Source organism: Suricata suricatta, chromosome 4, assembly GCF_006229205.1.
Source record: "Suricata suricatta isolate VVHF042 chromosome 4, meerkat_22Aug2017_6uvM2_HiC, whole genome shotgun sequence".
Taxonomy (NCBI): Eukaryota; Metazoa; Chordata; class Mammalia; order Carnivora; family Herpestidae; genus Suricata; species Suricata suricatta.
In genome coordinates, this window is record NC_043703.1 from 10,630,456 (window position 1) to 10,657,972 (window position 27,517).

Here is a 27,517-nt window from a genome sequence, read left to right on the forward strand (position 1 = left end):
AGTAGAAATGCAACTGATTTTTACATTTTTGTACACTGTATCCTTGCTAAACTTATTATTGTAATAGTTCCTTAACGGATTTTTCAGGATTTTCTACATATAACATGTCAGCTGCAACAGAGACTTTTAAAACTCCCACCTGTAATAGCTGCTTTGCTGCACAAAACTGCTGTTGCCGAAGTGGATCTCTGCCATTTAACTTTTACTTTAAATTGTATCAATATGCAACTTACTTGAAATTGGCAGAATGAAAGGATCTGATTGTGATTTAAAACTGCAGCACAATTCTATGGCCATCAAACAGGAAAGTTTTGACCTTTCCATAAGAAGCAAAAAAGAAAAAATTCATTTATGAAAATGAGCTGAAAAGAGTTTTTAAAAAGATGAAAACAATTTTCATTTTCCTTAACTATGCTAAATGTTGCTTTTGATATTGAGATTTTTCTCTTCAACTATTAGCACAAAAATACATTGCTGTGCCAAAATTCATGAGTTTAAGGATTCTAGATATTCTTCAGTAGTTTATAGGATCTTTAGAAAAATTCCTATTGATGGCTCACTGTAACACAAAGATCTCGAAATCAATATCTAGGATCATATATAACTGTTTTCTGCTTATTATTTCTGCTTGTTAGTAGTTAACACAAATATCAGGCAAAAAAATTTAAGTGCATGTACAGTGCCCACCTTTGCATCTTTAGGAAGGCTGAATTCTTGGGCTGATTTTCTTCAGATCACAAGTACTCTGACATTTTTCTTCCCAGTGAACTGTTTTCAATATGAAGTTAGGCCATCATCTTTAAGATAACAAACACCCTATCATGAAATATTTTGACCAGTATCACATTACACAGAATAAAAGAGAATGGAAAATATCTTGGGAATCCAGAAGAGAATCATGAAATAAATGTAAGTAAAAAATAGCTTGTTTTTGATATTTTTAAGTTTCTCATCTTAATATACTAAATAATATTTCAACTTGGTGTTAGCAGATTTTATACTTAATTGGTTTTGCTCTTGATTCTGACCCTTATATTCAAAATCAAAAACCCTAAAACATAAAATATTTCACCCCATCTACTACTTCATTTTTTTTAAGTTTATTTGAGAGAGCAAGCAGGCAAGCTGGAGAGAGAGAGAATCCCAGGCAGGCTCCATGCTGCCAGCACAGAGCCCAACATGGGGCTCAAACTCACAATCCATGAGATCATGACCTGAACCAAAATCAAGAGCTGGAGGCTCAATGGACTGAGCCACCCAGGTACCCCATTTATTACTTCTCCACTTAACTTTTCCCTCTACCATGCTTCCTTTGTTTCCCAAAAGTTTCATCCTCCCTACTTTTAAATCTTTTTTATCAAAAAATACTAATTTGCATTGATTTGTGTATTTAAAAAACTTTTACATATCATACAATTTACTGTCTTACCCATTTTAAAGTGTATGGTTTAGGGGTATTAAAGACATACAGAGTTTTGTATACCCATCATCACCACTGGCCATCTCCAGAATTCTTTATATCTTGTAAAACTAAAACTCTAAGCCCTTTAAATAATCACTCTCCATTCCCCATTCTCCCAGCCTCTGGCACCACCATTCTACTCTCTATGAATGTAACAATCTACATACTATGTGATTTCGAATCATATAGCATCTGTCCTGTTGTGTCTGACTTATTTCACTGAGCTTAATTTCCTCAAGGTTCATCCATGCTATAGCACATATCAGAATTTCTTCTTTTTTAAGTCTGAATAATATTCCATTATATGTTTACACATTTTGTTTATTCATTTATCCATCCATGGACATTTGGGTTGCTTCCACTTCTCAGCTACTTGGAACAATGCTGCTGAACATGGGTGTGCAAATGTCTCTTCAAGACCCTGCTTCTGACTTTTTCTTTTCTGATAAATACGCAGCAGTATACTGATGGATTATGTGGGAATGAGAAACCTACTTTTAAGTTTTGAGACGCCACCATGCTATTTTCCACAGCAGCGGCACCATTTAACCCTCAGCCAACAGTTTCACAGGAATTCTAACTTCTCCATGGCCTCACCAACACTTCTTATTTTCATGCGCGTGCTGTGTGTGTGTGTGTATGTGTTTTATAGTATCCATCCTAAGGACTGTGAGCTGGTGTCCAACGGTGGTTTTGATTTGCATTTCCCTAATGAGTAGCGATGCTGAACATATTTTCCTGTGCCTACTGACCATCCATATATCTTCTTTGGAAAAATGTCTGTTAGAGATCTTTGTCCATTTAAATATTAGGTTGTTTGGTTTTATTGCTATTGAGTTGCTGGTGTTCTTTATATATTCTGAATAATAATTCCATATCAGATAGACTTGAATATTTTCTCTCAGTCTGTGGATTGCCTTTTTACTCTATTAACTGTGGCCTTTGTTGCACCAGTTTTAAGTTCTGATGGAGTCTAATTTCCTTTTTCTTTTTTTGCCTGTGCTTTTATCATATCCAAGAAATTATCATCAAATCCAATGTCATGAGGCTTTTCCCATGTTTTCTTCTAAGTTTTATAGCTTTAGCTCTTACATTTAGGTCTTTGATATATTTTGAGTTAATTTTGTATGGTATAAGGTAAGAATCCAACTTTTTCTTTGGCATGTGAATACACAATGTTCTCCCTACTATTTATTTATTGGTAATTTTTACAAATGTTTATTTATTTTTGAAAGAGAGTACAAGTGGAGGAGAGGCAGAAAGAGAGGGAGGGAGACACCGAATCTGAAACAGGCTCCAGGCTCTGAGCTGTCAGCACAGAGGCCAATGTGGGACTAGAACTCATGAGCCACGAGATCACGACCTGAGCCGAAGTCAGACGCCCGACTGACGGAGCCGCCCAGGCGCCCCCACTACTACTTATTGAGAAGACTGTCCTTCCCCCCTGAACCGCCTCGGCGCTCCTATCACAACCACTGGACCGCATACCTAAGGGTTTACTTCAAAGCTCTCAACTCTATCCCATCGGTCTACACGTCTGTCTTCTGCCAGGGCCACACCATCTGACCATGGCATTTTGTATTAAGTTTTAAAATCAGGAAGTGTGAACTTTCTAACTTTGTCCTTCTTTTTCAAAATTGTTTTGGCTATTTGGGGTCCCTCCTTTAAGATTCCATATGAATTTTAGGATGGACTTTTCTATCTCTGCAAAAAATCAGTTGGGATTTTGACAGGGACTGTTTTGAATCTGCTTAACATGGGTAATACTGAAGCCACATCACGGGTAACAGTGACATTATAACAACATTAAGTCTTCCAATCTATGAACACAAGATGGTTTTACATACATTTGTGTTTTCTTTAATTTCTTTCGTCAATATTTTGTAGTATCCAGTGAAAAAGCCCTTCTCTTCCATGGTTAAGTTTATTCCTAAGCACCTTATTCTTTTTGATGCTGTTGCAAATGGGATTGTTTTTGTTTTGTATATTTCAAATTGTTACATAAATGGTATCACTAAGCACTTATATTTCCACAACCTTCTTTTTCGCTATTACTGTAGTCCACACATACACAGTGAACAGAGAACAGCATGTACGGGGTGGGCACACAGCATCTTCAGGACAGGTCACCTCTGGAGAGGAAAAGGGCAGAAGGAGGTAACATAAAGAAGGGATTGAGCTGTGACTATGAACTGTTTCTTTTTTAATAGATCTGGATAGAACATTTGTGCATTTGCTCTACTTTCATCATTTGAGACCTCCTTTAATTTAAATTTTTAGATTAAAATAATTCTGAAAATGTGGGGTATCTGAAGAATTACTACAGACATATGACTTTGCCTGTACTACTCTTGGGGTCATTCCTCTAGACTGTCATCTTGAGGCCAGTTAATTTTTTCTTGATGTGGCAGTGGGTGATCTAGAACACCAACAGTCACAGTTCTCCCTCTGAGAACCTAGAAGCGGAGACTTTATATCAATGAGTCTTTACTTAGTCTATGCTCTTCATCTGGACTCTCTTCAATAACACTGATGTCAAATGAAACTCAATCCAAATATGCTTAGGGGAAAAAAGACAGTATCAGGAATACTTGCTTTTCATTAGGTTGATACTAAAAAGCCAATAAACAGGGGTAAGTAGCTATTGATTCCATATAGCAAGGTGGATGTCTTCCATGGAAAATTTTAATGCAATAATTTTGACTTTTTTTTAAACAGCCCTGCTTTTCTTATGAGCTAAAAAGTAAAACAAGAGGTAATTCTGGAAAAATTCAAAAACACCATTTGAGTTGATGGTCTCTAGTTTTTCACCATGGAATCTGAAACAAGCACAAAGAAATAACAGCTCTAGGATGTAATCTGAGCAGTTTTCTTATTAAGGCAAGGCACTGCTTAGAAAAACAGTGCATTTGGAGTATCAGATGAACAGTAACACTTCAGTGGGGACTCAGTACAGAACTGAAAATTATGCTAAGTCTACATTTTTGTAAAGTTAACCTTCCCCGAGGAAAAGGCTATAATATTAATACTCGTTACTATTCAATACACATAATTTGCTACTTAACCTGATGTGCACTTAAGTCTCCACTTATAGAGCTACTTTTTAAATGATCATACAGGAAGGAGGAACATGAAAAATCACAGAAGTACATCACAAAAAAGATATAAGACAATTGTTTAACTCCACCAAAGAGTTGAATGAAATACCTTTTTTTTTTTTTTTTTTTTAACAGAGTTGAGTGAACTACGTTTCAGGAACAATGCTTGAGCAGTTTGGGCATACAGAACGAATCACAAAACTTGAAGACAACCAAGGAGACTACCCTTCATTAATGAATGAATCTCATTTACTTGTGACTCTGACTACTACCTAAGAGTGTAAGCTTCTCCAGTGTATGGGCTTGGCACCCACCTAGCACACAGTAGGAATGCAGTAAGGATATGCTAAATAACTGAATTCTCCTTAACTCTGACGGTACTTTCTAGCTGGGATCAGGAAACTGCCACCAGAAGGCACCTGGCTGGCTCGGTTGGTAGAGCGCATATCTCTTGATCTCAGGGTCATGAATTCGAGCCCCATGTTGGAGGCAGAGTTTACTTAAAAAAATACAGAAATACACACAAAAACGTGAAAACTACCACCATACACTTCAGCTTCACCAGGTATTCATTGTGTAAAATTCTATTATTTTTATTTTCATATCCTGTTTAAATCTTTTGATTAAAATAGTCATTTTTTCCCAAACAACAAAATGACATTTTATTGCAACTTAGCCATGAAAAGAGAAATGCAAATTGCTAAAATATTCATTGTACTAACTACATAGAAGCTTCTGTGTGTTCAGACTGAAAGCAAAAATGGAAAAACATTTCATGATACTGTGATATTTTTCTGGCAATCTCAAGTCATATAATTTAAACATGTCATTCATAACACAGTATAAACACTAAATGTTAATATAACACTGCTCGGTATAGACCCGAATTAAACTAAAGCAGTTTTATCATGGATATTATCCAAGGGGGTTAAGTTCAAGTTTTAAGTTCCTTCAAAACAAAAGGAATGTCACCACAAGGTAAATTTAGCCTCAAGAATGTCTCACACAACATGAAGTCTCAAGAAAATGTTATAAAGGCTTCGGATTACTTGTTTTAAAAGAATGATTACCTACCACAGCTATCATATGTTTGGAATTATACTTAAAGATGCTCTTCTCTGGGACAAAAACAAAAGTGTTACTTCTCAATAACAAAAGGAAAATGAATCAGGTGTCAGGAAGTGGGTTTTGAATGTGGCTAAATCTAGGAATGTAGTTCCTAATTAACATGAGGGAACAAAACCTCCCATTTACATTCAGCTTCCTAAAGAAGATGAAACAGACACATTGCTGTTACAGACTCAAAAGATGAGGGTCAATGAATAGGTTAAAAATTGCTTGAAACAGACACAGATCATTTCAAGATTGCCAAAAAATAATAATACAGAAATAAAACTCACAGAGAATGTGGGCCCACTGTTTGATGCTACCACAGTATGAACTTCGTCATGCAGTTTTATTGAGAGCTCCCAGGTAGCCACTTGTGGTTGAATGATAGGCACTCTGAAGTAGAAAAAAAGAAAAGGAGTTATTAATTTTATATTATTCTTTCAGTAAACTGATTTTCCTTTGGCGGTGTGTGTGCAGGGTAAAACTGCCAAAGACTGTATTTCAGAATATTATTTTAAAGGCTCTGTTCTTAGAAAAAAACTTGCAGATTTAAACTAGAGCAGTTAGAAACAAACCAACAAGCAGAGGCATTCCTAGGACAGCAGTCATTCTGGGAGAACTGCCAGAGTTCCATCTACTCAGAGTACCACCCATCCACTCTATGTATCTAAGTGGCGTAACTGTGACTTTCAAAAATCAACTTTGTGCAATATTAACATCTTTTCAGTACTTTGCTACTGTTCCAGACTGTTTAAAAAATTTACAATGTCTTTTATTTTTCTGGGTTTACTGGGTTATAATTGTTATGCAGAAGAACTGCATATAATTAACATATAATTTAGTGAACTTGAACATAGTTATTCATTTGTGTTTCCCTCACCGTAATTAAAGTGATAAACATATCCATCATTTCCAAAAATTTCCTTGTATTCCTTCTTCTTCTTCTTCTTTTTTTTTTTTTTTTTGGTGTTTTGTTTGTTTGGGTAAGAACACAACATCAATTGACATGAGTCTTAACACACAGGACTTTTCCAGACTATGATCCATATTACATGGTCCGGAAGAATTGGGTAAAGCAGGTAGAGACAAAAACATTTTTAGAATACAAATATTTCTCAGAATTCTTTAAAGTATCAAAATTTTCATGATTTGTGAATTAGCCTAATTGCATGTTTTCATTATTTACAATCATAAAGGAATATTTTACTAAGCACTAAACAGTATCCAGGCCGTCTTAAGTTATAGTTCTGAAAAAATGTTGCAGGTTATGTTTCAATGCCATACCCCCTCTCATGAATTTCAAAAGGATTCTTTGTGTATTCAATGAAAAAAAATTCAGGCACAAAAACTAGAATTGCAATCAACTCATCTCTATATGCAATGTCTAATGGAGGATGATGGATAATTTAGGAGAATATTTCTATTTGCCCACTATTTATTTTTTGAAAATGGAAAAAAAGTCTTAAATATTCTAGAAGTGAAAATTAAACCTTTAAAATGCATCAACAAATCAATACTGATGCACAGAATAGACATGGACAATTGATTCTCCTGGCAATTTAAAGATTTTTTTTTAAATTTTTTAAATGTTTTATTTATTTTTGAGACAGAGAGAGACAGAGCATGAGAGGGGGAGGGGCAGAGAGAGAAGGAGACACAGAACCGGAAGCAGGCTCCAGGCTCTGAGCTAGCGGTCATCACAGAGCCTGACGCAGGGCTCGAACCCACGAACGTGAGATCTGACCTGAGCCTAAGCCGGAGGCTTAACCGACTGAGCCGCCCAGGCGCCCCTCTCCTGGCAATTTAAACAGGACTATTACAGAGGACAAAGCTTGAAAGAACAGGGAGGATACAGGTCACAGAGGAGGAGGAGAGAGGAAAGTGTCAAGGGTCATGCGCTCCTGTGTGCCAACCCTCCCCACCCCATTTTGGCACTCTATTCCACAGGGCATCTAAGTTTGTCTCCATCACTGGCCTGTGAGCTTCTAAAAGATCAGGACCATTCTTGGGGCTCCTGGGCAGCTCACTTGGTTAAGCATTCGACTTCAGCTCATATCATGATCTCACAGTTTGTGAGTTGGAGCCCTGCGTCAGGCTCTGTGCTGACAGCTCAAAAGCCTGGAGCCCGCTTTGGATTCTGGGTCTCCCTGTCTCTCTGACCCTCGCCTGCTCACACTCTCGCTCTCTCAAATAAACATTTAAAAAATTACAAAAATAAAGATCAAAATCATTCCTTAGTTTTGTTTCCCAGGTCCCAGCACAGTTTGGGGAGAAAAGGATGATGGGAAGGAATTTGAGGGGCACCTACTATGCACCAAGCACTGCACTGGAGAGGCCACATCACCCAAGGAACAGCATATGCTCCAGAAAGCTCCTGAGCTTACTACCTGGCTCTTCATGGACTATATAAACAACCTCACCAGACTTCACTCTGTTTACCTTCAAACAGGCCAACACCCCAACCTCTTAGGGGTTTTGTGGTGACAGAAATAACCTCCCAACATATTACTGGCAACCTAACTTTCTTAAATCTTTACTATCCTTGACAACTATGCAACTCTGCTGCTCAAGATTGTTCCGTGGTTTTCTACTGCATATCAGGTGATCTCTTAAATAAGTTTCTTATAAATAACGGACCCCTCTTTGTGTCCAGTTTTATTTCTGATTGTTCTGAGACTTGTGTGTCCTGTTGCACCAAACTCTTAAGTTATTTCACAAACCAAACCAAACTAAAACAAGCAGGAGAAGTAAACAGAGTGGTCACAAACCCTGGCTCCGGTACCTTGCACAGTGGATTAAAAGTCAGCCCTTTCCTTAGTTCATTCTGATCTTGAGCAAACTATTAAGTCGCAGTCTCCTTATGTATCAATCTAGATATATAATAGTATCTGCATCACAGTGATGTACTGAGGACTAAATCAAACAGTGCATATAAATGCCAACTTTCATTAATTTGATTAGTCCCAACCCTAGGGTTACATTTATTTCCACCTTCCCCCACCCCCGTAACTGAAATCCCTTAAGGAAACCCTGGATTCCACCAATAGATTTTTCAAGAAGACTATAATCTCTCTCGTAAACTGCCCCTAATTATAGGCACTAACCAGAATACAAACTTCAGAGAGCTCCCTGCCCTTAGCCTATATTATAGGCCTAATATTTTTCACAATTCCATAGCCCAAAGGAGGTAATTCTTTCAAGTAAACTTGGAAACCCTTTTTAGTTATGCAACAAGCCTCTGTTTCCAGAGGAGCTGGGAAGTTAATGCTGACATCCTGTTCGAATCCGAACTGCATTTTCCCACAGAAAGCAATCCTGCAGATGGTGGCAAGATATAGTTGCCACCCTTCAGAACCTAACTACTATTTATTTTTCCATTGTTTTATTTTGATCCACATCTGTTTCATATATGTTAGAACCTGCCCCAAGAGGGACCTTGTAGAAAGAGCACAGGCTCTTTTGAGTTAAAATGCTGGGGTTTCATCTCAGTCCGGTCCCCTACTAACAAGGTACCAGGGACTCCAGGCCTTTGGCCCCAAATTTCCACACATGTGAAATACAGCTAGTGCAGTGCTGGGCAGGCAACGGGGAAGCTGTCGCTTCTTCTGAGCATACAACTCCGAAGTGGCACTTTACAACAATTTCTCTTAAGGTGATGTGTTACTAGTAGGTAGCAAGAAACTTCACTGTGAAAGCAAGCCCTTGGGCTACATGATGGTCACACTGTGGAATCTCTTCATGAGTTCACTCTTCCACAAACAAAATCTGCTAAGATTCCTTCCAGCTTTATGTAAGTTTGAAAGCAGTTTTGTTTTGTTTTTCCATAAAATGGATGGGTTGGGCAAATATGCCCAGTATCAAGACCCCTAAACTCTGCAGCAGAAATAAACTGTAATAAACGACAAACACAGAAAGTAACATGCACCAGCCTGAAAGTATAAAAGTGTGTGTGCTCTATTTCTGCAGAATTATTGAGACTGTGTTAATAATAATTACTTTGAAACACTGCTACCAATTCCACCAGCACAAACATATTTACAATGGTAGCACTTACATTTTACAGTTATATTTTAAATTTTGGAAAGGAGTTACGTTTATCCATCAAATCCAAAATAGTCTCAAGAGATTTTTATGAACAACTCTCTGGAAAGGGAGAGAAATTCACCATAGTAATATTACACAGAAAACAGCTTCTTTACTGAACTATGTGCCTAGTGAAAGAGGCGGACATCTGATCAAAAATTTCATCTGTGCAGCTTATTAGTTACTTGAAAAGCTGTTATCATTTAAGCTACTACTTCAAAAAACAAACAAAACTCCCAAAACCCAGGAAAAGGGAATTCACATAAACAGAGACTCACAAAGCAAATCAAATAATAGGTCTTACCCAGACCTGTCCACTTTGATTATAATCAGCCAACCAGAATGAATATACTCAATAAAACTGAATTTTTCTGTATTTTATAGAAAAAAACAACTGATTATCACATCAATGCTAATACATGTAAGTTATTGGAATATTTTACTCAAAAAAGTGTAAATAATACTAACCCAAATACATGGCCATTACATTTCATGTTTAAGGCAGATTTTATGTCAACACAACTCACAGCATCTTTACTTATCAAGGATTATAAGCATCTCAAAACCGTATTATGAGACACTCAAAAAGCTGGTTTTCAATTGTGCCGTTACCTATTTAGGAGTGAAATACTGAGTTAAAACAATGTTAGTGGTCAAAGAATCATTAAGCAATCCTTGATCATAACTTTCACAGTGGGTGGTCTGTAAAATGATCAAGAATAATACGCTGCATTCCATAGCCACAGAGGTCAGCTTCTGCATACAAATCTTTGCAGGAAGAAAAAGGCCTTCAGAAAAGTGGGCCATTCATCTGAACCAAGTTCAGAGAATTTCCAGCACGGTGAAAAGATACGTTATGCGAGCACATAGATGTATTCAGTGGGGGTAGATGGAAACAGCTACATGACGACTACAAAGGAGCCCTCCCATGGTTCATGAATAAGTCGAGGAAATGATCAGAAAAAAAAAGAGAGAGATGTTTAGACAGATGGCCCACTTAAAATGCCTGAGACAGGGCAAAAGCAATTTTAATGAAATTTAAGATCTAGCATATGAATTGTTTCTTATTTCCTCCAGGAAAAAAAAATCTAAAGACTACAAAAATTCAGCAATTTGCTGAAAAACCCACTCTTAGGAAGTTGGGGTTGAAGAAGAATTACAAATACAAGTTTTATTAGTGCAATAAATTCATATAAAATTCTATACAGAGCCATCAGCTATCAAAATGAATATAAAAAGCATGGAATGAACAGATTAAAGGAATTTTAAACAGAAGTCTACTGCCAAAGCAAACAAAAATCTAAGCCTTATTATGTGAGAACTTACAACACTCCAACATTAAAGTTCATCACTGCAGAAGAAAGATAAAAGCAGCATTTTCAGAGAACCTCTTCAAAGCTAGAAATTGTCACAGTAGAGGAACAGAATCCTGCTTAAATGCAACTTAAAATGTGTTCATTCAAATAGATGAGGCTGTATGTCACAACACAGTGCCTAGAAAGGACTGTAGAACACCCTCACGTTTGGAGTGATTAGCATTACAAGTAACACAAATCACACCTGAATCAGGAAACAAATACCAATGTTACTTATAATCTTAGAGATTTTAATATGATACAAACCCAATTTCTTCTGCCACCAATCAAAGGCTTCAGGTTTTCCATTTAAATGCTGGGCATAACCAGTCAGGAAAGGCAATGGAGTTTAGCCTCTGCAAGCCCTGTGACGGACTGACCACCAACCCCAAAAGCCGTGTGGCCTTCCAAGTTACTTTTCCTCTTTGTGTCTCAGTTTCCTGAGCAGCGAGGCCAAGACAGTAAGAACACTTTACTCACAAGTTGATTAAAGAAGATAAAAGGTGCAACATGCTCAGACTCGTGCTTGACACATGATTGCTGAAATAAGAGTTATTCTCATCAATCATTTTCAGAATTTGGTCAAATATCTGAAACCTTCCTCTATTATTTCAACCCCATTTTAACCCTCTTCATTTTAATCATGTCTTTTGAAAGAGAGAGAGACAGATAATCTCGAGTAGGCTCCCTGCACCTGACGGAGCCAATCCCACGAGTTTGGCATCGTGTTGTAAGCCAAAATCGAGTCTGAAGCTCAACCAACTGGGGCACCCAGGCACCCAAACCCTATTTTTCAAAAATACATTAATTCATGATTTATATACAGTGAAATTCTAAACTGTAAGTTCCATCATTTATCATTCCAGTTCATCTGCTCTCTTCCCCCAGCATATATATTAAAGCTTCACATCAACGGACTCAAAAAACATGCACTCTTATGTATAGCTTTTTTCTTTGCTCAGTGGAATGTTCTGAGGTTCCTTCACTTTAACAGTTCATTTTTTGGTTTGTTGCAGAGTAGTACTCCACTGTACCAGCATGCCAAAATTAGTTCATGCTTCTGATGGGCATTTGGGTTGTTTCCAGTTTGGGGCTCTTATCAACAAAACTGCCATAAACATTCTTTGTAGGAGCCTCTTTTGAAGACAGAAGTTTTGATTTCTTGTGGGTAATAACTCTGGGCGTGGAAACATGAGGGTAAACACCTTTAAGTTTATAAAAACTGCCAAACTGTCTTACACGGTATTGAAACATATCCCTACTCCCCTCAGCAATGAAGCTGGCCCCGGAGCCTCGCCACCATTTGGTGTCATGTTTCTACTTCTAGCTGGGCCAATGGCTTAGAAACTCTATCTCGTTACAGGTTAGCATGCCCTTCTCTTATGACAACATTGGGCGCCTCAATATTAGTAGTTATTGGTCACTTGTTCCAAAATTTTGTCCATTTTTTAAATTAGGATGTTGGTCTTAGTTTGTGGGAGTTATTTTTTAGAAAGCCTCTATCAGATTTATGTGTTGTGAATATTTTGCTCCCTCTGGGGCTTATACATTTTCTAAAAATGTCTTACCTTCAGCATTTTTTAAAATTAATAGACTTAATTTTTCAGAGCAGTTTTAGGTTTTCAGAAAAATGGAGCAGGAAGTAGAGTTCCTACACATACCCTCACTCACCCTACCTTGGGTACAATGTACCTACTATTACCATTCTGCATTGCTGTGGCACATTTGTTAAAATTGATGAGCCAATGTTGATACATTGGTATTAACCAAAGTCCACAGTTTAGGATTCACTCTCTGGGCTACACATTCTACAGGTCTGAACAAATGTATAATGACAGGTCTCCACCATTCAGGTTTCATAAAAATAATTTCACCTTAAAATTTCTCTGTGATCTCCCGATTTTAACTTTCCTTCCATCCCCCAAATCACCAGCAACCACTGATCTTTATTATCTCCAACATTTTGCCTTTCCAGAATGCTGTATAGCGAAAATCACACAGAATATAACCATTTCAGATCGGCTTCTTTAACTCAGCAGTATGCATTAAAGTTTCTCCAAGTCTTCGTGTGGCTTGATGATAGCTAATACCTTTCCAGTGCTGAGTAACTGTCCATTGCCTGGATGTGCCACAGATTATTTAACCATTTACCTACTGAAGGACATCTTGGTTACTTCTAAGTTTTGGCAATATGAGTGAAGCTGCTATAAACATTCACATGCAGTTTTTAGGGTGGAAACATTTTCAACTCATCTGAATAAATACCAAAGAGTACAAATACTAGATCACATGGTTAAAAGGATGTTTCATTTTGGAAAAATACCTGCTGATCTGTCTTCCAAAGTGGCTGCACCATTTTGCATTCCCATTAGCAATGAATCAAAGTTCCTCTTGTTCCACAATCTCACAAGCATTTGGTACTGTCAGAGTTTGGGATTTTAGTCATTCTAACAAACATATAATATCTTTGTTGTTTAATGGAAATCTTTAATATGAATAAAGACGTACGAATTTTCCCTTTTATGTCCTTGCTAAGAAGTGTTCTGACTATAGAAAGGCTCAGAAGAAATGTTCGTGTTTTTCTTTAGAGGTTTTACATGTAAATCTATGATTCATCCTTAATTTTCTTGTGTGATGGGAGAGAGGAGGAGTTTCATCTAGTTGTTTCAAGAAAACTTGCACCCCCAAGTTCTGCAGCTCTGTCCATCAGTTAAGATTGTAGTAGATGTTCTAGATCTAGATCGCTTTGCATTTTCACAAGAATTTCAAAACAGGTCAGTTTCTTCTCCTTCCTCCCAAAAGCTTTGGGCTTGCACTGAATCTCTTCATTAATGGAGGGAAAGCAGACACCTTTTTTATCCTATTTGTGAGAGTAATAGCTCCAATTTATTTTTCATTTTTAATTTCTTTCAGCCAAGTGTGGCAGTCTTGAACCTCTTGTGTTAAAATTATACCTATTTTTTTTATTTTATTAGTCATATCATATATTCCTTAGAGTTTTCTTAAGTAACCTAATAAGGTGTCCTGGAAAGCTTCCTTTCCAATCCGTATGCTTTATTATTTTTTCATGCCTTAACTACTTTGACAACTTAATTTATTTTGTTAAAGTATTTACCTACATTTATATGCTGTTAAATAAAACTATTAATTTTTATTTTCTCATTGCTGTTAGTTCATTGAAACACAATTTATATTTGATTGGCTTTTTATCCTGCAACTCTGCTAAATTTATTTCAGTAATTATTTTATAGATTCCTTAAGGTGTTCTATACAAACTATTATATCCTTGGCAAACAGAAATTATTTACTTCTCCCTTTCTGATCTCCGTGACTTATCTTCCTGGGCAGGATCTCTATTATAAAGTTGAGTAAAAGTGACACACACAACTCTATCCTCTTTCCAATCTAAAGACAACAAACTTGGGGCACCCAGGTGGCTCAGTCGGTTAAGTGTCCAACTTCAGCTCAGGTCATGATCTCACAGCCTGTGGGTTCAAGCCCCGCATCGGGCTCTGTGCTGACAGCTCAGAGCCTGGAGCCTGCTTCAGATTCTTTGTCTCCATCTCTCTCTGCCCCTCCCCAGTTTTCGGTCTCTGTCTCTCAAAATAAAATAAGGACATAAAAAATTAAAAAATAAAGACAAACTCAGTATTTTCAGATATGTTATGCCCCACTTTCTGTCTTCTATTTCCACTCCAAACACATGTAAGTTAGACCTCCTGATCTAATGAACCTATGTTAATGAGGGTCTCTTCAATTTGTAAAATCCCTTTTCTCTTCAGAGTGTATGCATAGTCACTATTCTTCTAAGTTTATCCATTCTGCCTGCTGCCAGCACTAACCAATATGCTTTTCAGCCGATCCAGTAAGTTTTCCATTACAGAACCAGGACATTTTAGATCTAGAATTTCTACTTTGTAATTCCCTGGTTTCTAGATCTATGCTTATATTCCCTATTAACTACTTCATTATGATCTTTAATATTTTGAAAATAATTTTAATAACTGTGCTTAAGTCTTATACATAACCCAACATCTTAGTAATATCATAGTTGGTTTCTACTGACTGCTTTTTCTCTTGACCATGGGTCACCTTAATTCTTGAATTGTGTGCCAAGTGAACTGTTTGCTGTATGTCAGACTGTGGATATGTTGTAGAGACTAGTTTTCCTGTTATCTTCCCCTGAAAAATTCCGATTTTTATTTCAGCAGGCAGTTAAATTACTGGCTGATCACTCTGAAGTCATCAAGACTCACCTCTGTGTTGTGCTAGGATGTCTTTTTGGGTTTGCTTTTACTGAATTAAAAGTCCAAATCACTTATTCCAGAAACATAGCGTTTCTCCTAAGACATGATCCTTCTGGGGTTTTCATGGAAAATTCAAGGTGTTTACAAGCCCCTCAAACTCGGTGAGCCTGAAATTCCAATCATTATCATCTCCTTGAAAGGCAGCAACACAATTTCAGCTCAATTCATTCAACATTCCAGAAGGATTCATACACTGGGATTCACGAAGTCTTTATGCAAGCACACATCAGGAATCAATCATGCATCTATTTGAGAGAATCTAAATTCAGAGATAGAAATCTTCACTGTTGCTCTCTTTTTGTCATGATATCCCTGCCCAGTCATCAGCAGTTCTTAAAATTCTGAGCATCATTCTCCTAGATCTCAAGTCACTAAGACTGGGACTAACTTCTGAGTTCTGCCATGCTCTGATGCACACACACAAGGTGACCACCTTCAGGGGAAATGCCACACAAATGTGGATCTCAGCCAGTGTATTTTCCTTCTACAAACACTCAAAATCATTCAAATTCCGACTCGTTTTAGTTGTTGTCAGAGCCTTCTAATAGTTGTATATCTTCTTCAGAGCTTGCCATTGTTGTTTGGAGAAAGGTAAGTTAGAAATAAGCTACAGCACCACTACAGAAAGTAGAAATTCTCTATGTCGATTTAACCTTCTTTCACTCACATTCAAAGGCCGAGAAGGTAATAAAAATAGAAGACTACCGGATCACACATACGTACCATTTTCACCCGCCAAGCAGTAGCCCAGGAACGCTCGACATCCGTACAAGTTTACTCATGTAACTAAATTGAGAGCAGCCACATAAACGTTTTATAATTATGAGAAGAAATAATCTTAAACAAGATTCCATCATGCTAGAAGACACATCATTTCAGTTAATTCCTAAATTTTAAACTTCTCTATTATACCAACAGGAAAATAGAGTCTTAAATATAAAATACACAAGTTTCAAAAGTCTCACACAGCTTATTGACATAAAATTCACACACCATAAATTTATCCCATCTGTGCTGCACCATTCAGTGGTGCTTCATATATTCAGGGGTGTGTACCCATCACCACAGGTGCTTTTAAAGCATTCTGGTAACCACCCCCCAAATTTGGACCCATTAGCAGTCACTCCATATTCCCCTCCCCCTGCACCACTACTAAAGTACTTTCTCTTTCAATAGCTTTGCTTATTCTAGACATTTCATAAAAATGGAAACAAAGAATTGGTGGTCTATTATGACTTCCTTGTTTTATTTAGCATAGTGGTTTTAAAATTTTTTTAATGTTTTATTTATTTTTGATATAGAGAGAGACAGAGCATGAGAGGGGGAGGGTCAGAGAGAGAAGGAGACATAGAACCGAAAGCAGGCTCCAGGCTCTGAGCTAGCTGTCTGCACAGAGCCTGACGCGGGGCTCAAACCCACGAACGTGAGATCTGACCTGAGCCGAAGCCGGAGGCTTAACTGACTGAGCCACCCTAGCATAGTGTTTTTAAATTTCATCCATGTCATAGGAAGTGCCAATATTTTTTTTATCACTGAATAATATTCCTTTCTATAAATATGCCCCATTTAATATTATTTACCCACTCATCATTTTGTAAACATTAGGGTTGCTTCTACTGTTCGATTATGGAAAATGTCAGCATGAACATTTATATACAACACTTGTGTGGACATATGATTTCATTTCCCTTGGGTATAACCCTGGGAGTAGAATGGCTAGGTCATGCAGTAATGTCATACATCATGAGAAACTGCCAAATGATTTCCAGGTCTGCTGGAATTTTACTCAAATTCCTACCAGGAATGTATGAGGTTTCCAATTTCTCCACATCCTCACCAACACTTTGATACTGTCATGTTTATTACAGCCACCCTAGTGGATATAAAGTGGTATCTCATTTTGGTTTTGATTTGCACTTCCCTAACAACTAATAGTGCTGAGCCTCTTTTCATGGGCTTGTTGATCATTTGCATTATCTTCTTTGGAAAATTTTATATTCATGTCCTTTACCCATTTTTAAATTGGGCTATCTTTTTATTATTGAGTGATATAAGCATTCCTTACATATTCTAGAGAAAAGTCTCATAAGAGGACAGCTGGGTGGCTCAGTTGGTTAAGGTATCCAACTCTTGATTTCGGCTCAGGTCATGATCTCAGGGTCCATGAGTTCAAGCCCACATCAGCCTCTGCACTTTCAGTGTGGAATCTTTGGGGATATTCTCTCTCTCTCCCCTTCTCTCTACTCCTCCCTCCACCCCCACTCTCTCTCCCTTTCTCTCAAAAATAAACATTAATAAAAAGGGTTTCCTAGCAACATACATATGTTTTGGAAGTATTTTCTCATATTCCATAGGTTTTTTCATTTTCTTGATGTTGCCTTTAAAAGCATGTAAGTTTCTTCTTTGTTTCTTATGCCTTTGGCATCTTACCCTAAGAAATGATCACCTAACCAAAAGTGAACCAAAGCTCTTACTTTTAGGACTGTGATTCCTTAAGTTCATTTTTGGGTACGGTGTAGCACAGGGGACTAGCTTTCATCTTTTGCATGAAGATAGCCAGTTGCTCTAGCAGCATTTATTGAAAAATTATACCTAAATACTCTAAATTGTCTTCATACACTTGTTGAAATCAACTGATCATAGTGTAACAATTTATTTTTGGACTCTCAATTCTATTTCATTGATAACATACCTATCCTTAGGCCAGTACAACCCTGTCTTCATTCCTATAGGTTTGTAACAAGTTTTGTAATTGGGAAGTAAGTAGAAGTCCCCCAGTTTAGTTCTTTTTCAAGACTATTTTGGTTCTGCTATGTCCTTTGCCCTTTCATACAAGCTTTGTAATTTTTTTGCAAAAAATACAGCTGAAATTGTGAGAGGATAGCACAAAATCTGTATATCATGTTGGTGAGTACTGCTATCTTAGTATTAGGTCTTCTGATCCATGAATATGGGAAATTTACCCAGTTGTCTTTAATTTGTATCAACAATTGTTTTGTAGTTTTTGGCACACAAGTCTTACACTACTACCTAAAAAAAAAAAGTTTACATATTGCATTCTTCTTGGTGCTTTCATAAATAAAACTGCTTTGTTAATTGCCTTTTCAGTTTGTATGCTGATACTGTATAAAAATAAATTTGATAATTGTGTATCATTCGTATACACAAAAGTCGTTAGTTCTAGTCAATTTTTTTCCTGAAGTTCTCTTACATCAACCACTTAACAATCACGCTGAAGAAGTAACCACCTCTCCGCTTCCTCTCCACCATCTGCTCAGCAGCCACACGTGAATGCATCTCCATCCGCGTTGGCCAGGCTGATGTCCAGATCAGCAATGACTGCTGGGAGTCCTACTGCCTGGAACACAGCATGCAGCCTGATGGCCAGATGCTAAATGAGAAAACCATTGGGGAAGAAGATGACTCCTTCAACAAGTTCTTGAGGGAGATGGGTACTGGCAAGCATGTGCCTCGGGCAGTGTTTGCAGACCTGGAACCCATAGTCATGGATGAAGTTCACACTGGCACCCACCGCCAGCTCTTCCACCCTGAGCAGTTCCTCAAAGTCAAGGAAGATGCTAAAAATTACGCCTGAGAGTACTATGCCATTGGCAAGTAGATAATTAACTTCATCTTGGACCAAATTCAGAAACTGGCTGACCAGTGCACAGGTCTTCAGGGCTTCATGGTTGTCTACAGCTTTGGAGAAGAAACTGGCTCCAGGTTCACCTCTCTGTTGATGGACAGTCAGTTATGGCAAAAAGTCTAACTTGGAGTTCTGCATTCACCCAGTACCCCAGGTTTCCACAATTCCCTCGATCCTCACAAACCATACAACCCTGGCACACTCTGGTTGTGCCTTCATGGTAGACAATGAGGCCAACTATGAAAGGTCACAGAAACCTCGACATTGAGTGCACAACCTACATTAACCTAAACAAGCTGATAGGTCAAGTTGCATCCTCTATCACTGCTAACCTCAGATTTGATGGAGCCCTGAATGTTGATCTGATAGAATTCCAGACCAATTTGGCACCCTATTCCTGTATCCAATTCCCTCTGGCCACATATGCCCCTGTCATCTCTGCTGAGAAAGCCTACCAGGAAAAGCTTTCTGTAGAAGAGATCACCAATGGATGCTTTAAGCCAGCCAACCAGAGGGTGAAATGTGACCCTTGCCGTGGCAAATATATGGCTTGCATTTATTGAGATAATACTGTGATTTCTGTCCTTTATTCATATAGGTTATCACATTGACTAATTTTTGGATATTAAGCCAGCTATGTATTCCTAAGACAAATCTCACTTGGTTACAGAACATAATGATTTTATACATTTCTGGGTTCCACTTAGTAGTATTTTGTAGAGGATTATTGCATTAACATTTATGAGGGATTTTGGTCTCCAGTTTCCTTTACTCATAACATCTTTACCTGGTTTTAGTATGACGGTAATATTGCTCTCATAGAATGAGTTGCAAATGTTTCCCTTTTCTATTCTTGAAAGAGTCTGTGAGGAATTGGTATTAAGTCCATTCTTAATACTCAATTGAATTCATCAGAGAAGACTTCTGGACCAGGCTCTTCCTTCTGGGAAGTTTTGTGATGATCAGTTTAGTCTCTTTCAGGTTGATGCAGAATTTCTATTTCTTCTTGAATCCATGTCAGTAGCTTGCATCTTTTCAGGAATTTTTCCATTTTATGTTACCTAATTTGTTGGTAAACATCTGCTCAGGTTATTCCCTTATAATCCTTTTTAATTCTCTAAGGTCTATATGCATACCTCATCTTTCATTACCGTTATTAACTGTTGGGAGTCTTTCTCTTGGGCAGTCTACCTAAAGATATTCATTTCTGTTAATCTTCCCAAGAACCAAATACTGCTTTTATTAATTTCCTTTATTGGTTTTCTATTCTCTATTTATTTTCATTCTAATCCTGATCTTCTTTTTCAATTTTCCTCAAGTGGAAGATGAGGTGATTGGTGGCTTTCTTCTTTTTTAATATGTGTATTTATGGCTCTAAGTAGCCACTCTAACAACCCTTAATGCACCCCTTAAGTTTTTGAACTGTTTTTGTTTACATCCATTTCAAAATATTTTCTAATTTCTCTTGTGATTTCTCCTTTAAGCCACTGGTTATTTAGGGTTGCTTACTTTCCACATATTTGTGAATTTCTCAAGTTTCTTTTATTGTATATTTCTAATTTCATTCAATTGTGGTTGGAGAAGATACATTGTATGATTCTAATCCTATTAAATTTACTGATTATACCATCTTGTTCTACGGCTTATCATATGATATGGTCTATCCTGGAAAATGTCACACATGCACTTGAGAAGTTGCATATTCTGCTGTTGTTGGGTGGACTGTTCTACAAATCTGTATTACATCTATTTGGTTTATAGTGTTTTTCAAGTCTTCTGCTTCCTTGTTGATCTTTTCTAACTGTCCTATCCATTACTGAAAGTGGGGTACTACAATTTCTAACAAGTATGTTATGTGGTACTATAAAATATCCCTTTTTGTCTCCAATAACAATTTTTGTCTTAAAATTTTGCCTATTAATATTAGTAATAACAATATTAGTATTACAAATATAATATTTGTCTAATAACTCTCTCCTTTTATTTTCAACCTATTGTGTCTTTGATCTAAAGTATTTCTATTAGGGGAACCCTCTTGCACTGTTGGTGGAAATGCAAACCAGTGTAGCCACTCTGGAAACAGTGTGGAAGTTCCTCAAAAAATTAAAAAACAGAATTACCTGGGGCGCCTGGGTGGCTCAGTCAATTAAGTGTATGACTCTTGATTTCAACTCAGGTCATGATATCATGGTTTATGAGCTCAAGCCCCACATCAGACTCTGTGCTGACAGTGCAGAAGCTGCTTGGAATTCTCTCCCTCTCTCTTCTCTATCTCTTCTCTCTCTGGCCCTACCCTGCTTGTGTTAGCACTCTCAAAATAATAAATTTGAAAAAAATAGAATTACCCTACAACCCAGCAACAGCAGTACTAGGAATTTATCCAAAGGAGACAGGAGTGCTGATTCATAGGGGCACATGTACCCCAATGTTTATGGCAGCCCTATCAACAATGGCCAAATTATAAAAGAGCCCAAATGCCCATTGACTGATGGATAAAGAAGATGTGGTGTATACACACACACGCACGTACACACACAAACACACACCATGGAATACTACTCAGCAATTAAAAAGAATGAAAGCTTGTGATTTGCAACGTGAATGGAACTAGAGGAATTATGCTAAGTGAAATAAGTCAATTAGAGAAAGAGATATTGTATGTTTTCACTCATATGTGGAATTTGAGCAACTTAACAGAATACCATGGGGGTGTTGCAGAGAGGGAGGCAAACCATAAGACACTCTTAAACACAGACAATAAACTGAGGGTTGACAGGGTTAGGGGGTAGGGCAAAATGGATGACGGGCATTAATGGATGACTTGTTGGGATAAGCACTGGGTGTGTATGTAAGTGATGAATCAGGGAATCTACTCCTGAAGCCAAGAGTACACTGTATATATTATGTGTTGACTAACTTGACAATAAATTACATTTAAAAAAATAATAAAGTATTTCTATTGTAGAAAGCACCCAGTTCAATCTTCTCTTTTGAGACAGAAAGCGAAATGAGGGAGAGGCAAAGAGAGAGAGAGGCAAAGAGAGAGAGAGGCAAAGAGAAAGAGACAGAGAGAAAGAGAGAGAGAGAGAGAGAGAGAGAGAGAGAGAGAGAGAGAGAGAGAGAGAGAGAGAGAGAGAATCCCAAGCAGGCCCTGAATTGTCAGCACAGAGATTGACATGGGGCTCAAACCCACGAACCATAAGATGATGACCTGAACTGAAATCAAGAGTTGATGTTTAACTGAATGCGTCAACAGGTGCCCCCAATCTTTTTTATCTTGTCATTTGCAACAGCATGGAGAGTTAAAGCTAAAGAGTATAATGCAAAGTGAAATAGGTCTGTCAGAGAAAGACAAATACCATATGATTTCATGCATGTGGAATTTAAGACACAAAACAAATAAGCAAAGGGAAAAAGAGAGACAAACCAAGAAACAGCTTTTAACTACAGAGAAATGATGTTACCAGAAGGCAGGGGGATGGAGGGAAATGGGGATTAAGGAGTATACTTATCATGATTTAAAAGAATAAACAATGGAAAACTTAAAAATAATAATAAATAAAACTGGTCTATTGTAGAAAGCATAGTTTGATCTTCTTTTTTTATCCATTTGCCAATATTTGCCCTTGATTGGCAGGTTTAATCTATTTATATTTAATACACACATCAAGTAGGATTTACATCTCTCATTTTAATTTTTGCTTGTTATAGGTTATGTCTTTATTGTTCCTCTATTCCTCCATCACTGCCTTAAAAAAATTTTTTTTAATGTTTATTTATTTTTGAGAGACAGAGACAGAGAGAGATGGAGAATAAGCCAAGCCGGGGAGGGGCAGAGAGAGAAACACAGAATCCAAAGCAGGCTCCATGCCCTGAGCTGCCAGCACAGAGCCTGACGCAAGGCTCGAACCCACAGACAGCGGGACTCAAACCCACAAATGGCCGGAGTCAGACACTTAACGGACTAAGCCATCAGGTGCCCCTACCTTCTTTTGTTTCAATAGATATTTTTCTAGTGGGCCATTTCAATTCCCTTAATGTTTCATTTACAATTTTTAAAAGCTATTTTTTGGATAGAGAAACATCCAGGTGGCTCAGTCAGTCAAGCATTCGACTTCAGCTCAGGTCATGATCTCAGGGTTTGTGAGTTCGTTTGAGCCTCACAACAGGCTCTGTGCTGACACCTCACAGCCTGGAGCATGCTTCAGATTCAGTGTCTCTCTGTCTGTCTGTCTCTCTCTCTCCCCCTCCCTGGTTCACACTTGGTCTCTCTCTCTCTCTCTCTCTCTCTCTCTCTCTCTCTCTCTCTCTCTCTCTCTCACACACACACACACAAATAAGTAAACATTAATAAAAAAATTTTTTTAAAGCTGTTTTCTTAGTGGTTACCTTGGAGATTACAAATTAGCACCTTACATTTAAACACTCTATCTTGGATTAACGCTAACTCAATTGCAATATCATACAGAAAATCTGCTCCAATATATCTTTATTTTCTTCACCCTGAAATGTCTTCTTGTCATAGAAATTATATCTGTATATATTGTGTACCTATCAACTTAGAATTATAACTATTGGATATAAACAGTTGACTTTTTAAATACTGTTTTTTGAGAGTGAGGGCATACAAGGGGAAGAGGGGCAGAGAGGGGAGGAGAGAATTCCAGGCCCACATGGGGCTTGATCCCATGAACCAACCATGAGATCATGACTTGAGCTGAAGTCAAAAGTCAGATGCTTAACTAACTGAACCACCCAGGCACCCCTCACTTTTTTTTTTTTTAAGAGATATGCTTGAACAGGGGAGAGTAGAGAGAGAGAATCTTCAGGAGGCTCCACACCCAACATGGAGCCTGACCACAGGGCTAGGTCTCACGACCCTGAGATCATGGGCTGGGCCAAAACCAAGAGTGAGTCACTTAACTGACTAAACCATCCAGGTGCCCCTATCTTTAAGGGAGTTGTCTTTTAAATAAGAAAAAAAGATGTACAAAGTAAAACTACATTTACACAGTCTTTTATATTTACTGAGGTAATCTTTAACCACATTCTTTACTACTTCATGTGTATTTACATGTCTCCTTCATTTTTAAAGGATAGTCTTGCTGGATATAGAATTCTTTGATGGCATTCTTTGCTTATTTTCTTTCAGCACTTTATTTATACCATCTAGGCTCCATTATTTCTTTTTTTTTTAACTTTTTTTTAATGTTTTATTTATTTTTGATAGAGAGAGAGACAGAGCATGAGAGGGGGAGGGGCAGAGAGAAAGAGATAGAACCAGAAGCAGGCTCCAGGCTCTGAGCTGGCTGTCAGCACAGAGCCTGACGCGGGGCTCGAACCCACGAACGTGAGATCTGACCTGAGCCGAAGATGGAGGCTTAACCGACTGAGCCACCCAGGTGCCCCTAGACTCCATTATTTCTGATGAGATGTTAACCGCACAGGAGGAGTCATTTTCTTGCTGCTTTTAAGATTGTTTGGTTTTTGACAGTTTGGCAATAATGTGTGTAGATACAGAACTTTCTGAGCTTCTTCTAGTTTATCTACCTCTTGAATGTATAGATTAATGTTTTTCATGAAATTTGCCACGTTTTTTGCTATGACTTTTTTTTTCAGTAAGCTCTACGCCCAAAGTGGAGCTTGAACTCATGACCCCAAGATCAAGAGTGACATGCTCTACTGACTGAGCCAGTCAGGCATCCCAGCTATGGTTTATTCTTTCCATTCCTTTATCTTTTTTCTCCTCTCCTTCTGGGACTTGGCATGTATGCTGGTACATGTGATGGTGTCCCATGGGTCTCTGAAGCTCTGTTCATTTTTCCTTTTATTGCTCACACTAGATAATCTCAACATATTTTCAAAAAAGCTGATGGTTTCTTTGGCCAGCTCAAACCTATTGTAGAGTTCTCTCTAGTATACTTTTTCATTGTAGGCACTGTATTTTCATCTCAAGAGTTTTTATCAAGATTTTCAATTTAGTGGTTCAATTTAGTGGTTGCCATACTGTTACTTCTTTGTATCTGGTTTCCTTTAGTCCTTTGAACATATTTTTAACAGATTATTTAAGGTGGCATAAATAAAGCACAACATTTAAGCCCCGCTCCTGGACAGTTTCTATTGATTTTTTAACCTGTAAAAGGGACATACTTCCATATTTCTTCACATCTTGTAACTTTTTATTGAAAACTGGGTATTGACATAATGAGGCTAACCTGCAAACGTGACTCCCTTCCTTCACCAGGACAAACTGAACTCTTTCCCTAGCAGTCTTCAGACTTGATAATGATCTGTTTAATGTCTACCTGTCCCATTTTAAGCTTCCTAAAGGGAAGGAATTGTTTTATTACTCTAAACCCAAGCAACTTACCACAAGGAGTGTTATTTGGTATTTTTGGAATAATCTAGTAACTAATTTTGAAGGTAAAAAGTTATCACCATTACAATACATATTCAGGAATTTATTCTACCAAAGCAAAGTGATCTTTGCAAGGCAGATGGTCAGGATATTGGTCATCCAGACGAATGTTACCTAGATTCAGGGACATTCATGACAAATGAGCACTGAAGGTATGAAATTAGAAATTAGTCTGACACACTGTATGAAGCCAGAAATTCTGAAGACTACTAAATCGGAAGACTTTTTTCTTTCTTTTTTTTTTTAAAGAAGTAAAATAAAAAGACAGTATAAAAGAAAAAATAGGCAGGTTAGTTCAGAGTTTATCCTATAGATTAACACAAAGACCTTAGTGATTGTATAGGGGAGTATTAGGATACTTAAAGAGCTACTATGCTACTCTAGTTTTTTAATCAAACCACATGGGTTACTACCCAATCTCTGTTGTTACTGTTCATGCACATTTCTTTATGTTTCTTGGATTATTTCAAATTTCATAAAATTTATTCACAGAATGAATTTCATTGAAACTTTTAGAATAAAGATGGAAAGTAGCTCTATAAGGAGAGCTCAAATCTATTAAAAAATCGAGATCTAAAATACTCTTTTTTATTCTTACTAATCTATCAGTATGACTGGATTATTTAAAGACAGAGTAGCCCAGGCGCACATCATTTTATTGCATTCTGCTTCGCTGGGCTTTGCAGATACTGCCTTTTTTTTTTTTTCTTGGAAAGAAACTGAAGGCTTGTTGCAACCCTGCTTCAAGCCAAGTCTATCAACACCACTTCTCCATTTGTTCATTTTGTATCTGCTGCATTTTGGTAACTGTCATAATATTTCAAAGTTTTTCATTATTAGATTTGTTATAGTGATTTCTGGTGGTTACGGCTTATTGAAAGCTCAGATGATGGTGAGCATTTATTTAGCAATAAAGTGTTTTAAAATTAAAGTGTGCATATTGCTTTTTTAGACACAATGCTTTGCATACTTAACAGATTACCATATAGTGTAAACATAACTTTTATTCACACTGGGAAACCAAAAAATTCATCTGACTGGCTTTACTGCATTGGGCTAAAATCAAACTCACAACATCTCTGAGGTATGCCTGTCCTCAAGTAAGTGGATCCACAGTATTAATGAACACAATGCCCAAATCAATCACCTACAAGAGACTTTCAATCTCATTCTGGTAGATTACCTTATCCATCATCAAATACATAAATTATTATAGAATATATATTTAAGTATACACAAATAGAGAAAAGAACATAATACTGAAATATCAATTCTTATCTATAAAAGATTTTTTTTCATTTATACCAATTCCATTGCTCTATTGAATTTTTACTTCTCTAAATCGAAATCCCCTTTAAATCTTTTTTTGGAAAAAGGCTAAACATAAGTATATACAAATATTCTCCATTACCTACAGAAAATTGCCTTACACAGATCAGCTAACTTGGAGTTTTAATAATAATCTTTGAATTATGTAAATTAATCATTTGACATTTTACTATGAACGTAGTGATGGTGTTGGTTTAGTTTCAATTCAAAAATCAAGGATTTCATTATCCTATAAAACATATCCGGAGTTCAAAGTATTTAAGGAGGGTTAAACAAAATGCAAACATTTAATGCAACATTAAGCATGTGAAATAAAAACTTGATTGCCTAAAGAAAGCATGCTATGCTGTTACCCTGGTGACAGGTTAAAAAAGGGATTGTGAGCTGAATAGCTGTATGATATGAAATTAAAATGTTTCACATGGAACAATCCAAAATGAATTGGGAAAGGTTAGAGTAGAGGAGAGAGAAATCAATTCTCCAATGGCAGTGGTGAATGGGAAAGAAGTATGAATAGGATTTGCCAGTGGGGTGCAACAGCTGCCAAATATCCTGCAGCCAAAGAATTACAATACTACTGATGAAGTGTGCAAGAGCTTCTGGAATCATCGCAGGGAACGGAGAAATTCTCCTACAATAATGAGGCCATTCTGTCTTCTGTTCAGCTGGTATGGTAGAATCAAAGAAAAATCTATTTTGAAATGTAATA

The 27,517-nt window shown here is 37.3% G+C and overlaps 1 protein-coding gene and 1 pseudogene across 4 annotated transcripts in view; one reads left to right on the forward strand and one right to left on the reverse strand.

Moving 5' to 3' along the window:
- The window catches only part of PCCA (propionyl-CoA carboxylase subunit alpha), a 403,439-nt gene that overhangs the window by 139,770 nt on the left and 236,152 nt on the right, over positions 1 to 27,517 (reverse strand). For 3 of the 4 annotated variants that reach the window (XM_029936479.1, XM_029936480.1, XM_029936478.1), the window contains one exon: positions 5,961 to 6,063. In XM_029936479.1, the coding sequence (XP_029792339.1) occupies positions 5,961 to 6,063 (103 nt within the window). Of the gene's footprint in view, positions 1 to 687; positions 798 to 5,960; positions 6,064 to 27,517 lie in introns of all 4 variants that reach the window. The other variant, XR_003907575.1, reaches the window with a different exon arrangement.
- On the forward strand, positions 18,708 to 19,624 carry LOC115290372 (annotated as a pseudogene).